This window comes from Hippocampus guttulatus, chromosome 10 (assembly GCF_054856545.1).
Source record: "Hippocampus guttulatus isolate MCC_2025c chromosome 10, RoL_Hgut_1.0, whole genome shotgun sequence".
Taxonomy (NCBI): domain Eukaryota; kingdom Metazoa; phylum Chordata; class Actinopteri; order Syngnathiformes; family Syngnathidae; genus Hippocampus; species Hippocampus guttulatus.
In genome coordinates, this window is record NC_141270.1 from 8,574,394 (window position 1) to 8,588,818 (window position 14,425).

The window sequence follows — 14,425 nt, forward strand, 5'->3', positions numbered from 1 at the left end:
GTTAGCTTCCTTTTACACTTTTTTCCACAAATAAGAATGCTTATAAAACACGACGACTTAGTGCCCTTTGTCAAAAACACAACAAAGGATTGCGTTCATCTTTCCAAGTTCCGCTGTGTTTTTCACTCTTTTAGCCAGGAAAGCCTCCATGCAAATAATGCCAAAAATTGTTCAACACCAGCATTTCGGTGGAAAAAAAAAAGAAGCCGCTTGCTGCCAATTATGCACAGCGCAGGGCAAGAGCTGAGGGAAGCCTTCCGCTCACTGGACGGGTTGGCCAACATTTGCCACAAACACAGAGTGTGCCGGGATGGCTTCCAAACCTTGCACTGTGCAAACACCATTACAGATGTTCACATGGATTATCCTCTGTAGCGAACATGCTAAGTGTGCTACTGCCTGATGCGTTTTAAAACTCCCATTGTAGGAGTTATGTCTACTATGTGGCTCCTTTTCGTAGTCTTAAGACCTTTTTATTAACTGAGGACAACAATAGGTACAGTACAACCACAACATTTAATAGGATGGGCCGTATGATGCATTCATGTTGTCTTTTTTTTCTCCCAAAATGTGATTAATTAGAATGCATTTTCTTCTTTTTTAAATTATTTTAGCTTGCTCACTATTGGTGAAATAGAAAAATTAACAATGGTGACTTTTTTTATAAAAATGAAATCATTTTAATGCATTTCATTTTTGATTGACACTGCCATTGGATGAAATCTTTGCATCTTAAGAACCATTTTATAAACAACAGTATTTATTTGTGGGGAAAAAATGTGAAATTGACTGAATTTGGACATATGTAGGTTTCCACCAGCCAGTGACAATAAACTTCTTTTTTCAACCTCATGTATGAACAACGCGGCCCTTCCTCTTTCATCCATAACTGCTTCAAACAACAAAGAGTATGCAGAAAAGTGGTTAAGATTGAATGACTGTCTGTGTCTTATGTGTTGTGTCGTATTATTTTGTTATGATGTTAATATGACTTCAAGATGGCGCTGCGAGAGTGGCTACCTTTACGGCAGCTCCTATACAGTACTTTTTCTTCTTCTACTTTCTTCCTTTCATAACTTTGCTGCTGTAAATTGGGAATTTCTCCATTGTGAGATGAATAAAGGTGTTCTTATTCTTATTATTCTTTTTTCCAAAATCAAACGTGGCCCTGGAGTAGAAATCATGCATGAATAATTTATATATTGGACGTTTTGGTGAGAATGCAAGCCTCCTTACTTAATGAAGTCAGTGGGCTAAAAATCTAAAATCAAGGGAGGCTTTGCTACAGCAGTGACGTGAGCGTCGCTGGCAGCTGACACTCCACTTTCCTCAATCACTCGTCACGCCGTCCTTAAGCAAGACCTTTGCACAAGTATGCTTTTCAAGAATAAACGCTTGTTTGAGGGCGAGAAAATACGCATTTACATTCATCATTTCCAATTAGTTCGCAGCGAGAGGTGTTTTGCAAATCGCTGCTTCTAAATAAAAACACAACGCAAACGAGTGTACTCGCCGTGGTACATGATGTGATGCCGGACTCCCAAACACAAATAAACAGCTGACGTCATGCCCCAACACGCAAGTGAAGCGATGCTATTCGTATCGCATAATTCCATAAGCGGCACAAAAGCGGCCAGTGACATGTTATTTCACACAGCATGTCCTCAACACCACCTTGTAAAATGTGTTAAATGCAGCTATTATGTGGCTCCGCAGGCCGGCAGCCCACACAAACCCACAATTGTGAGACCTCGCCACACGCTGTCTAAGCTAACTTCAGTCCGACAAAAGACATTCAGATTAAAAACCCATTGCTTTTTCCGTTGGAAATCTTCTTATGTAAATATTGCGTGAGTATTGATCCACCGCGAGTGGACTCCAGACACCTGCGTTATGAGTTTTCACCATAGCATCCATCAAAAGGACTTTTGGCAAGAGCGTTACTTCGGTATTTGTTGGGCTTTGACACTAATGATGCTAATGAAGCTAACGATGGGGAGTCTCATCTGCCTGTTAGTCGAGAGTATAATTACGTTATTGTGCAAGGTTCATCGCACTTCGTTACGCCTTGCATTTCTCTGACTGGAAAAAAAAAGACATCAAAATGCATTTGAGATGACCATAATAAGTTTTTAATTGTTTATTAGGAATTCTGTGGACTACTTGCAGCAAAGACGCTGCTGATTCTTAACTGTGGCGACTAGTTTTTCCCATGCAAAGAAGGGCAATAATATTCTGACATCGGTGGACAGCGAGCACCTCTACTCCTGGCACCTTTATTTTGCTCGATATGGCACTCGCATGGAAATAGGAGTAAATATCATTCTCAGACATTCTTCCATCCAACTAAAAACGTTGTATTTGAAAATAAATAAATGTATAGATTAATCGATCATTTGATAAGAAATGTGTGTCAAATTCCCAGGGAAGCCTGCCAAATAGTGGTACTCAAGCAATACCGTTATTTTACTAGCCTTTAAAACTTCACAATGATAACACAGGGGGAAAAAAACAAGTGAGAATGCATGATATATATAATTGTTGCATATGTCATTATTACATTCCTGACAACTAGAGATAAAAAGTCTCTCCATCTGTTTTGTTTTGTTTTGTTTTAAGCCAGCAGCCTTGTTCATGGGGTATGACAAAAGATGTTACGATCAAGTGTGGTGTTTGGTACATTTTTCAGTGCTGTGACGCAAACCCTACAAATGACCAAATTGAAATCTCAACTTTAGTTTTTGTTGGGATGAAAATGGGATTTAATATGAAGGACATTTTTTTATCAATAGGAAAGTACGTGTCTGTTTCTGTGTAGCATTGCCATTTTATTCTAATCTAAGGATCATAAATGACCATTCTAAAGTGAATATCCTGTGGAAAAGTATTCATTCAACACATCCCACACAACTCGAAAGGAAAACATAACAAAATCTAGAGAATTAAATTGCCTTATGAAGGTTGAAGTCCCGAAATCAAAAGCCAGATGAAAAAAAACATGGTCATCTGCTGATTGAACAGCTCGTAAGCCAGCCATAATTAAAGATATTTCACAGTGAAAGTGAAAATTAGATTGGACTGGTGCGGCTTGTTTTTTTTCCCCCTGCCTCTCTGGCAAGGCAGCCTTCCTCTCTCACACGCAGCTATAATGGAGGGTGGTTTTTTTTATCTCGCAGCACAAACCCCAGCGAGCCTCGCTCCTGACCAACCTGCAATTACAGCATCTTAAGAATCGCATCCAAGACACACAGGCGGCCCCAGAGACGCGGCCTGACTGCTAAGAAAGGCTTTCGAGCAAGGTGGAAGAACATAGGGGAGTGTCTCCGATGGTTAAAAACGTGCAACGTGATCTCGTAAGAGTTTCTAGGCTTCCAATCTGGGGTGCAGATGTTACAAAAAATGTCAACGTCATATTGTCTGAAAAGTCATTGTTTTGGTTGCTCACGTGGAGTAATTACAGTATCTATTTCAGTCTGTGCTTTACAATGAGCAAAACAAAACATGCACGGAAAGTGCGCGGTTAGCATGCTTTTGCAGATCAACAAACCTGTACCAACACATGAAGAACCGGTGAGTTTCGGGAGCATCCGCTTGAAGTAATTCATGCAGATGGCTGCAACATCCACGATGGGACTGACTGCACTTCCATGCAATTTTGTCTTTAGAAGATCTAATATGCATGTTTCTGGAGCGCACTACTTAGCCAGTAGCGGAGCTGTTCTCCAAGTCTCGACTAGTCAATGGACTAAAGAAGAACAACTAAAGTCTACATCCACGCAGACCTAACCAGACAATGCCGCAACTCGACTGTAGAATATGACAAGTACAACATGCGGCGAGAAGCTTCCAAGCATACACCCTGACGAAAAAATGGATGGAGTGAGTTTACCCAGGCTAGCCAAGTTAGCATCGAGGCTATTATGCAGATATTAGACTGACTGAAGTCACTATTGATGTAGCGGTTAACTCAACGGACTTTGTTGGAGGCATCATGAGTTCATTTCTCAATCAGTGACTACAGTATTTGACTCTGAGTACGAATTGTTGTTAATCTCTTTATGTGCCCCGTGATTAACTGGCAATCAGTTCAGGGTGGAGCGAACACATCAAGCATGTAAATGATTGACTAAGAGCAGATGTCCACCATGTAAAATTATAAAAATATGCAATCCAACAATTTTCTACCAAACTGCTCCTCATTAGGTTCGCGAGTGAGATGGAGCCTATCCCAGCTGACTTTGGGCGAGAAGCGGGGTACACTCTGGAGAACACATAGAAACCATCTTTAGGGTATTTTTCTGTGCTCTAAAAAAAAAAAAAAAGGTAACTCGCCTTAGTGAATCAAGGATTTTTTGTTGGCAGTGGTTAAGCACTGCCACGATAGCATAATGGAAACCAACGGGTGGCCAATACCTAAAGTAGATGGTTAGCATTTTTAATGCCAATGCATGCTGGAGGAAAATATAGTTTGTGAAAAAGCAAACAGTCCAATTGTTTGTGGAAACAGAAAGGAAAAAGGGCACTTTTAGACACATCATTATGGTTTAGAAGGCTATTATGACATCAAATTGCAATGCATTTTGGGACACCTTAGGACACCCTATTTAAAGGAGACAATAAAAGCACAATTTGACTGATACGGTTCGATTTGATTTCGCAACCTTTTCCAGCCACACAACTCAGAGTTGGGAGACGCAAGACACATGACTTGACTCACCAGTTACTAAGTTGCTAAGCCGACTATGGGTTTACTCTATGTTCACAACTCAGAAGATTATTATTGGATTCAAGTATAGGTATTATGTTTTAGACCAGGGGTGCCCATTACGTCGATCCTGATCTACCGGTAGATCTGAAAGGCATTGTGGGTAGATCAGGTCGACCATCCGCCCTGACAGTTTTTTTTTTAAATAACAATCTTTATTTAAGAAGTCAATTACAAACCACAGAAAATCCGTCCTGACAATTTTTTTTTTTTATCCGTCCTGACAATGACATTCGAACTTTCTCTGCCACACGCGTCACTGCGCATGCGCATTCAACTCCGCTAATTACTGCACAACTCTCGCAAATTTGAGAATAAGACAGGAGATAAATATGAGTGGAAAAGCTGGACTAAGTAAAAATCCGAAGACCTACCACTACCATAAGGAGTGGGAGGAGGACTTATTTTTTACAATGTCGTTTTCAAAGTGCAATTCTGGAACTTACTCCCAGAGGACAAGTACCCCAACATCAGGAAATGTGCTACCTTTTTGACCGCATTATTTGGCTCCACTTATTTTTGTGAGTCAGCCTTTTCCCACATGAAGATCATTAAATCCAAGTACCGTTCCACCATGACTGATGAGCATCTGGAAATCTGCTTGAGGCTGGCTATCAGCAGCTACTGTCCGGACTATGCATCCCTGTCTGATTTAATTCAGTGCAAGTCGTCAGAGTAAGGTAATTACAAAACATTTATTTGTTGTATTGTGCTATACAGGTTGATGCACTCATGCATATCTATAATGTACAAATAAAAATAATTCAAAATATATATATAAATAATGTGATTTTCATTTTTAACTGGCGGTAGATCATTTTGACTCGGTCATGTCATAAGTAGATCTCAGGCCGAAAAAGTGTGGGCACCCCTGTTTTAGACAATATCAATTAAAAAAAAAAAAAGGAGCAACATGCAAGGTTTAGCATCTCAAAAGGGATACAACAAGTATGACGTCCATCTCCATCGAATTGTAAAACCCACAAACACGGTAAGCCACATTAGCTTTTAGCTAATCGGTAACTGGTCAACATTAACCAATCTGGTGTCAGTTGTTAGTTTAAAGTGAAAAGATAAAAAGCAGTACAAAGTAAGAGAAATAGAAAATATGAATGGCTTGAGGCCATTAAATAATGTGATCATGTGTTAGTAAAGGTTCAGCTACTGAGTGCAAAGTGGCTTAAGTGCTAATATTCAGTACGTTGTGACTGTGCAGAGTATGACTTGACTTGTAACCCAAGTACGTAATGAGTTGATCCTACTTGCTTCAAATTTCATGGGGACTTTACTTACTGTATTTTCCGCACTATAAGGCGCACCTAGAAGCATTCAGTTTTCTCAAAAGCCGACAGTGCAGTGCGCCTTATAATCCGATGTGCCTCATATATGGATCAATATTCTGATTTCTTCGCTTTGCTACAGCTGCACCGGTTGTGAAAGCTCTTTAAAAATAAAGCTGTGTTGTATTGTATTGTATTCCCTTTAGCGCAGCTACGTCTAGTGGATGCATAACGCAACCACGGCCACTATGGTAGCTTCTATTCTGTGCGCCTTATCATGCAATGTGCCCTATATATGAAAACAGTTTTAAAATAGGTCATTCATTGAAGGTGCGCCTTATACTCCGAAGCGCCTTATAGTGCGGGAAATACGGTATTTGTATTTTGCCAAAGTAAAATGGGATTTGCGCAGCCCCTCTCCCTGACCAAAGCCAAAGTTTATAGCGCATTCCCCATGTATTAAGCTTCGGAATCTCTGCATTAGTCTGTGCAGATGCATACAATGAAAAACAAAAACAATTCTAAGACCTGCCACTGCCTTAATGGCAACCACTGGCAGGAGAGGCGCAGCAGAGCTGACTCAAGCCTGCCGATGCTCTATTGCCAATAAAACAAGTTATTTCACACACACACACACACACAAAGGTTCATCTGGCCTCACACCAGCGTATCGACGGAACAGTTAAAGCACAATCAGGAGCTGATATTACACCTAGGGACAGGAATCCAAAATTAAAAGTATTGCTGTTTGTCTTGGGAGCGGAGATAGCATCAGAGAGCCGCAGAGGCAATGAGGTGCGCGGGTGGGTGATTTGCCTGGAAAGTGGTGTAAAGAAAATATTTTCCCTAGGAACCAAGATGCCCCTTATCATTACCCCGAGGCTGAGGAGAGAAAGGGACCTCTCGTGGTGATGTGGCTGAGGGGGGTGAAGATAAGCGTGACAGAAGGCTTTTACTTCTTCTGCTTCTTAAGTGGACTCGGCTTCTCTTTGCTTTTTATTCTTTGCTGACTTTTTCCATCATTTAACACTGATGGGTTGTTTTGTTAGTTAGTGTGTGATTCTTGCGAAGGTGATTTATTTGGTTATCTTTACGGGTGGTATTATGTCCTCCTAAAACATCTTTGTGTATTTGTTGTTCTTACTGTTGTTTCCCGCCCAAAAATGTTTCCATTGTCAAAAACACACCAAATTATCAGGCGTGTTGAAAATTTCCACCTATAAGCTTGATGCCCGCCCTCCCCCTGAATAAAAGACTTCATAGCAACCAATCAATTTTTTTTAAATCAAGTTTAACTGGGCAAACTGAAATTTGGCTGGCATGTCTAGCATGAGTAAACCCACAAAAAAGTCTCAAGAGAGAACACGTAACAGAAAAGACACAGGAAGTGCGCCATTCTGGTTTGGAGTCCATTTTAGGACCATTTTGGAGTTCTTCACAAGTGAAATTTGATGATTCCTCATGAAACACAAAGTCATAGTCTGAGCAACATTTTTTTGTGTTAGTGATGAGATTAATAAACTCCCATAGCTGGCAAAAACGTATGGATCATATAAACATTGGCTTAAGAACTACTTAAGTTGTTTTCACAAAAGGGATCTCAGAAGTAGCTTAACATTTAGCACAAACAATTCAGAGACCGCAGGCTATTGTACATAATTATCCAACTTACCCAGCACTGACTGTTGACAGCTGGAGAAAAAACCGCTTTACTCACTTGTACATTTTGAGGTTGGGCTGAGCGGCGTCGGGAAAGCCGAGCATCCCGCACACCACTCTGCTGCTGTTCAGACTCCAGCCCATGTCGCACACCTGCCTCCATCTCCCCGCGTGCTTCACTTCCACCACGCCTTCGGTCACCAACGTCTTCTTCTTGGTCGACATGAGCATAGGCCTCAGGCGCACCTCCTCGATTCGGACCTTACTGTGACCCTGATGGAAGGAAGCCAACAGTCGGTAGTGAGGGAAAACGTCAACAGCTGTGACGCGTTCATGTGTGGCATGCCGCCATACCTGGTAAAGTTGCTGCCTCTGGATCCTGGGGACCTCGTATGGATGTCCGTTCCCGTGATAGCCGTATCCGGGGTGCCTGCGGCTAGCCACCAGGCCTTGCCACTGGGGCGAGGGATTCCCATTGGAGCTGATGGCGTTGCTGTGGTCTCCAGCGCCGGTCGTCTGCTCCCGCCTCCGCTCCGTGGCGCACACCACCCCCATGTCCTCAGAGTGCTTGCAGTCGTTCACCCCCCAGCCGTTGTGCTTGCAGTCCTTCAAGGATTTCTCGGAACCGTTGCATCGAACATTGTCCATCCATATGGGACCTTGGCAGAGGATAGTAAGCTGTTATTAAGCATGCTGTCCAGTCAACCTTATTCTGGAAACAGACCACACAAGCTCTGAAAAGCGGGCCTCGTATATGACTTAAACCGGTAGCTTGATTAGGGGTTGCACCTTTGCGGCATGTTCAAAAGTTGAGTGTTTTACGACTGCGCCTCTCAAATTCATTCAACGTTGTCTTTAATTTGGATTTAAAAGCAGCACTAAAGAATGTCCATAAAGCGCAGCAAGTGTTGCAAAATTGTGGTCAACTGAATGCTGTCATTACTCCAAAACAAATGCCCCCACTATTTTTTTTTCCCATGCATGAGCTCCTCCAGCCTGCCGGGTGACCCTAACGAGATGTCATCTTTGTGCCTCTATGATGTCAGTTATTTCGGGCATCTTAATTACTGGTAAGCCATGTGGCATGTTTTAAAGTATTTAAGGTTGAGTACAATATAATTGGCCGGCTTTTGGACCAACATAAAACACTGATGATGAGTGACTTTTGTCACGGCACGTCAAGCGCTGTAAGACAATCAATGACGGCCGGGACCACATTTTCACCAGGCAGTGCAGCCTGTCAGCCGAGTCTGGTTTGCTTTTCCAGCAGGGGTGATCGCGACTGGCGGGACGTCATGCTGTGCAAAACCACGTCAAAGTCAGCAGTGAAAAGAAACATGACAGTCAGGACAATGACGGATGGCGTCCAACATTTTGGGGTTCTTTTTGCGCGTGATGTAACTGACGACAAGATTTGTTGGGTCAAAGTGATGTTTGGTATCATAGGACAGTGGGAAAGTGATCACAGGAAAGTCAGCCAGTAGAAGCTCTGTGCCGAAGCTTCAGTCGGTAGCCCATGGTAGGTAGCCCAAAAAGTTGCCCACAAAATGGTAGCGCACAAACCAGTTACTTGTAGACCAACATAGTTTTTCATAATGTTTTTTTAATTTGCAAACGAAACCAAATTGTACTGCATGGTGAATCGAGGATTTAACTCATTCAGTACCAGCCAATTCTAGAGCAAGTCTAAAAAGACGTTTCAAAACGTCTTTGGGAGTGAATGAGTTAATCTATCAACAATTTAGGAAGGTAGGCATACACTGTGCACATTGAGCCTGATTTAAGCCCAATTCTGGGAGTCTGATGCCTCCCAAAAACCTGGTCAGCGATCTCACACATTTGAAGCAGTTTCATCTCTGATCCTTGTTAAGGGAAGCACGTTTATTGTTTTATCGCCAGTGTTGTTTTTAGCATTAGTGTCTTGATTTGTTGGAAAATCCCTTTCAGACAGGTGCAGTCCTGCTTCTGTCATGGCTCTCATACTTCCCTCAGAATGCAGAATTTCGACAGGGTGACTTCAGACCCCCTTTCCGTATCAATGCGTTTGGTGCCATTGATTTTCACTGGGTGATTTTTGTACAGTGACCTCTCAAAGCTGCCTTCTTCGCATTCTGGGAATATCCTGCTTATTGTAGCTCCATTCCGAGTATAAGACAAAACTAAGTTGCAAGATCTTCTCTAGCAGTGTCATTTTAACACACAGGTGTCAAACTCAAGGCCCGGGGGCCAGATCTGGCCCACCACATCATTTTATGTGGCCCGCGAAAGCAGCTCAAACATGTCAACTTCCATGATCCTTTCTAAAATGTCTACCAAAATGTTTAATTCTCACATGTAATAAATAAGAGATATATTCTAAGCATTTTCTTGTTACCAAACCCCTCATGGTAGTAACTTAAACAAAACTTGAATCAACAGTTATTCTTGACTTCTTGATATGGTTTCAGTCATAGCAGCCCTCCAAGTCAAACGGTAACTAAAATGTGTCCCGCGCCAAAAAGTGAGTTTGACAGCCCTGTTTTAACAGGATCCTTGTGTTTACGAGACTTAAAAGTGTCTTACCCTGTCCTTCCCCATACTTGGCACTGTGTGCCCACGTGACGCCCCCCTGGAAGCCCAGCTCTCGACAGACCACATTGGCCAGGTTGATGTCCACCTCGTCGTCGCACACGGTGCCCCACGTGTTGTTATGCAGCACCTCCACGCGTCCCTCGTGAGGCTCCCGCGGCGAGTTTCCCGCCAGACGCACCTTGGCGGCAGGTGCGCGTGCCACCCTGGGCGGACCGGAAACGGTGCGCCGTGGCTCAGCAGCGCAGAGCGACAGAAGGAAGAGGAATAGGAGGCAGCTGGAGCAGATGGCGTGGGACATTGTGATGGGGGAGGAAAGGTCTGAGGAGGAAGAAGGTAAAACACCGATGGGTCACTTTGGGCAATTAAAAGTTATCCAAATCACCCTTATTCTGATGCAGGCTCGGTTTGATGTTATTTGTAGAATATAGTGCGGAAAAAAAAAACATGCTAAAACTGCTGAGGTGTTTTCCTGACCCACTCGGTAGCTGTCGATTTTGACCAGATTGGGTGACTTTTATTTAAGGTTGGATTAATTATTTTTGACACAGGATACTGGATTGAAGCTTGGGTTTGAGCTGAAGCTGGTCACCATTTTTGGGCAGTTTTTTGTCCTGAAGTTGAAGTCAATTCAATAATTCGAGACTGTTTGTGGCAGCCAGATGTATCGGTGGGTAACACCGCTAATTTTAGGAACCACAGCTATACTGAAAATGTTATGCCTGTTATTTTAAGGTCAAATTACTGCCTTAAAGAGTTTTTGGACTCAGTGCGAATTTTCTTACAGCTTGATTAGAAGTGGCAGATGTCGTTCGAGGGTTGGACTAAAAACAGCTGGTTCAAAAAAATAACCCAATATTGGACCCCTTTAATTAATAACCTAAAAAGTTGGAGCAAAATGAATAACCAACAAAACAACCCTCCAAAAATAGTATAATAAAATTATGAATTAGTTTTTGTACAAAACAAAACGGAAAAAAGGGCCAAATTTACCCAAGCAAAGGTCGGCCCCCTTTTGACCCGTTAAGTGTTTTTTTAAACAGTGCAGAAAGATGATTTTCACATTTAAACAATTTAGTCTTCAATGTACCCAAGATGCATGTTGGCTAGCATGCCCGTAGAATAGCCACAAGTACGGGGAGAGCATGCAAACGCCACACGGGAAGACCACAGCTGAGAGTCGAACCCCAAACCTGAGAACTCTGAGTCAGACGTACCAACCACTCGTCCACCATGCTGCCCTCCGCCAAATATCATTGCATATAATTTGGCAGCGGTTGACTTCTTTTTACCTTTGCATGACAGCAAAAGATATTATAAAGCGTGACATATAGTCGACTCATCTTCTCGAATCCTCACTGTCTACTTTCCAATGCACTACAGAGCTTTGATTATTCTTATTTTTTAACATTTTTTTTTTTAAAAAGACACACCTTTGTCATTGAAGACCGGTGATTTCAATTCTGAGTTGGGTGAATTCTTATGAATATATCTGGAGAATGCTGAATTATCAGAGATGAGAAGAGGCCTAATTTTTAAAAGAGCAACAATGACATCTTCTGGACAAGGAAGCCAGGTGCCCGCTCGATTACAAAGTGATACCACCAATTATGCTTATAAATACTGTATATGGGAAATGTAATTTTTGTTCAAATCTATTCAATTTCATGCCAGTCACTCATTGGAGATAAATTCACTGCACGCTGCATGAAAACTCAAGAAACCCACGGGAAAGGTTTTAATTGGAGGTTAACAAGTACCGGGACTCACAATGTGATCCTGGACTCCAAAAGTAAAATCGGAGCACTGACTCTGCAGTGTGGAAAAAAAACAACAAAAACAAAAACACCTGAGATGACACATCAATCAATACAATGAGACCAAATGGAAAAAAATGCAAACTCTTAAAGTATCAAGGAGAAAGCAAAGTGAAAGTTCACTGACCTGACAAGCAGCAAATTGTGTGTGTGGGCAGTCGCGGACGTCTTGAGTGAAGGAGTGTGTCTGAGAAAAAAAAAAGAAAATCTCCTCTCACTTCATTCCCTCCTTCTCCATATATCTCCTCCCTGATTCCCTCTCTCCCTCCCTCCCTCCTTTCTCTCTCACATCACTCTCGTGCAAAGAACATAAAGCTTCAGATTGTGCCTTTATTGATGAGATAAGAGGCCTGACGCCATCTGCTTGCTATGAAGAACACAGCCGCTGAGGTGGGTTCGGTTATTTTTGCGCACGAGTGTAATTGTAGTGTGGAGTGAAGTGAAAGGGAACAATTCTTTCCATTCACAAAAGAACAACATTTTTGCCAATTGTTTTTAAAGCAGCACAATGACTTCTGTCCGTCCCAAACACGAGCAGGGGGAAGCGATAATGTCACAGTAGGGAGTTATCACTTCAAGGTTCAGCCACTAGGGGCGTCTGTGGATATAAAAAGTCCACACGCCTGTTCAAATGGCAGATATTTTTGAGACAAAAGAAAATGATTTCTGCTTCAGCAAGGGTCAAGCCTTGTGTGCGGTTTGACCGCTCTGATTTTAATGCAAAGAAGGGATGCCGCTACGTTTGGCCGGGAGTCGGCTACGTTCCATCCCACAACAGCGCAAATGCCCCGTTCCACCCGATTCTAATTATGGAAAATCTTGTTTAATTTAAAAAAAAAAAAAAAAGGCCAGGCTTGTGCTGGGCACGTACATAGAGGGCTTTGGCCTAATATTGCTGAACCCTATATTTATACTCGAGTCGTTTAAAAACGGGTTGAAAAAAATGTTTTTTTTAATGTTAACATTTATAACTTATTTTTACACTTTAAAAGTTTAGCCTCGTGACTTAAAAAGTGAAATGGAATATGCTTTTGGAATAACTCTTGTAGATTCAATACTCACTGGAGCATTTCGCAGCCGAGTGTGAAGCGGTTGGGATGAAGATCAGCACCTCCAAATCTGAAACCATGGTCCTCAGTCGGAAAAGGGTGGAGTGTCCCCTCCGGGTCGGGGAGGAGATCTTGCCCCAAGTGGAGGAGTTCAAGTATCTTGGGGTCTTGTTCACGAGTGGGGGCAGGAGGGAGCGGGAGATCGACAGGCGGATCGGTGCAGCGTCTGCTGTGATGCGGACGTTGTATCGGTCTGTCGTGGTGAAGAAGGAGCTGAGCCAAAGGGCGAAGCTCTCAATTTACCGGTCGATCTACGTTCCAACCCTCATCTATGGTCACGAGCTATGGGTCGTGACCGAAAGAACGAGATCCCGGCTACAAGCGGCCGAAATGAGTTTTCTCCGCAGGGTGTCCGGGCTCTCCCTTAGAGATAAGGTGAGAAGCTCGGACATCCGGGAGGGGCTCAGAGTCGAGCCGCTTCTCCTCCACATCGAGAGGAGCCAGATGAGGTGGCTTGGGCATCTGATTCGGATGCCCCCTGAGCGCCTCCCTGGTGAGGTGTTCCGGGCATGTCCCACCGGGAGGAGACCCCGAGGAAGACCCAGGACACGCTGGAGAGACTATGTCACCCAGCTGGCCTGGGAACGTCTCCGGATCCCCCGGGGAGAGCTGGAAGAAGTAGCTAGGGAGAGGGAAGTCTGGGCTTCCCTGCTAAAGCTGTTGCCCCCGCGACCCGGCCCCGGATAAGCGGTAGATGATGGATGGATGGATGGATTCAATACTTTGTGATTTTATTATATATATATATATATATATATACACAGTATATACAGTATATATACATATACAATTGTTACAAAATAGCTTTCAGCTGTTGTCATTACTTTTTCATTCTAAATGTTTTAACTAATAAAATTGGTGAATGTAAATTGAGCTTGTTAAAGAGAAACATATTTCCAACACAAATATCCTTTGTGTTATGAAACATTAACTTTGTTCCATTATAACAATTCAGTGTTAACAGTGGTTTACTTCTTTTTGCACTTGAATAACTAACTTAAGTTATTGTTTTGACTCATATGAAAGGTAATGGATTACATTGTTGATGGCTGTCGTCTACTGGCCTTCTTTCCAATGGGAACATTTGTTTCATACTCAACAACTCAAATCGATTTTGAAACTTCTCTTCCACTTTGCATTATTGCTCTGCAATCACCCAGAATTTCAAAGGGAATTTGCATTTTCAACGAGATTATGCAACTTTCCGACTGGACCTCTTACACCTCT

General features: G+C 42.7%; 1 protein-coding gene across 1 annotated transcript in view; it reads right to left on the bottom strand.

Moving 5' to 3' along the window:
• The window catches only part of loxl4 (lysyl oxidase-like 4), a 29,078-nt gene extending 16,809 nt beyond the window's left edge, over positions 1-12,269 (bottom strand). Inside the window, exons 1-4 of the mRNA XM_086121788.1 lie at positions 12,217-12,269; positions 10,267-10,593; positions 8,059-8,363; positions 7,763-7,977 (exon numbers count right to left, since the gene is read on the bottom strand). Of these exons, the coding sequence (XP_085977914.1) occupies positions 7,763-7,977; positions 8,059-8,363; positions 10,267-10,573 (827 nt within the window). The 5' untranslated portion in view covers positions 10,574-10,593; positions 12,217-12,269. The remainder of the gene's footprint in view (positions 1-7,762; positions 7,978-8,058; positions 8,364-10,266; positions 10,594-12,216) is intronic.
• Positions 12,270-14,425: the final 2,156 nt, after the last annotated feature.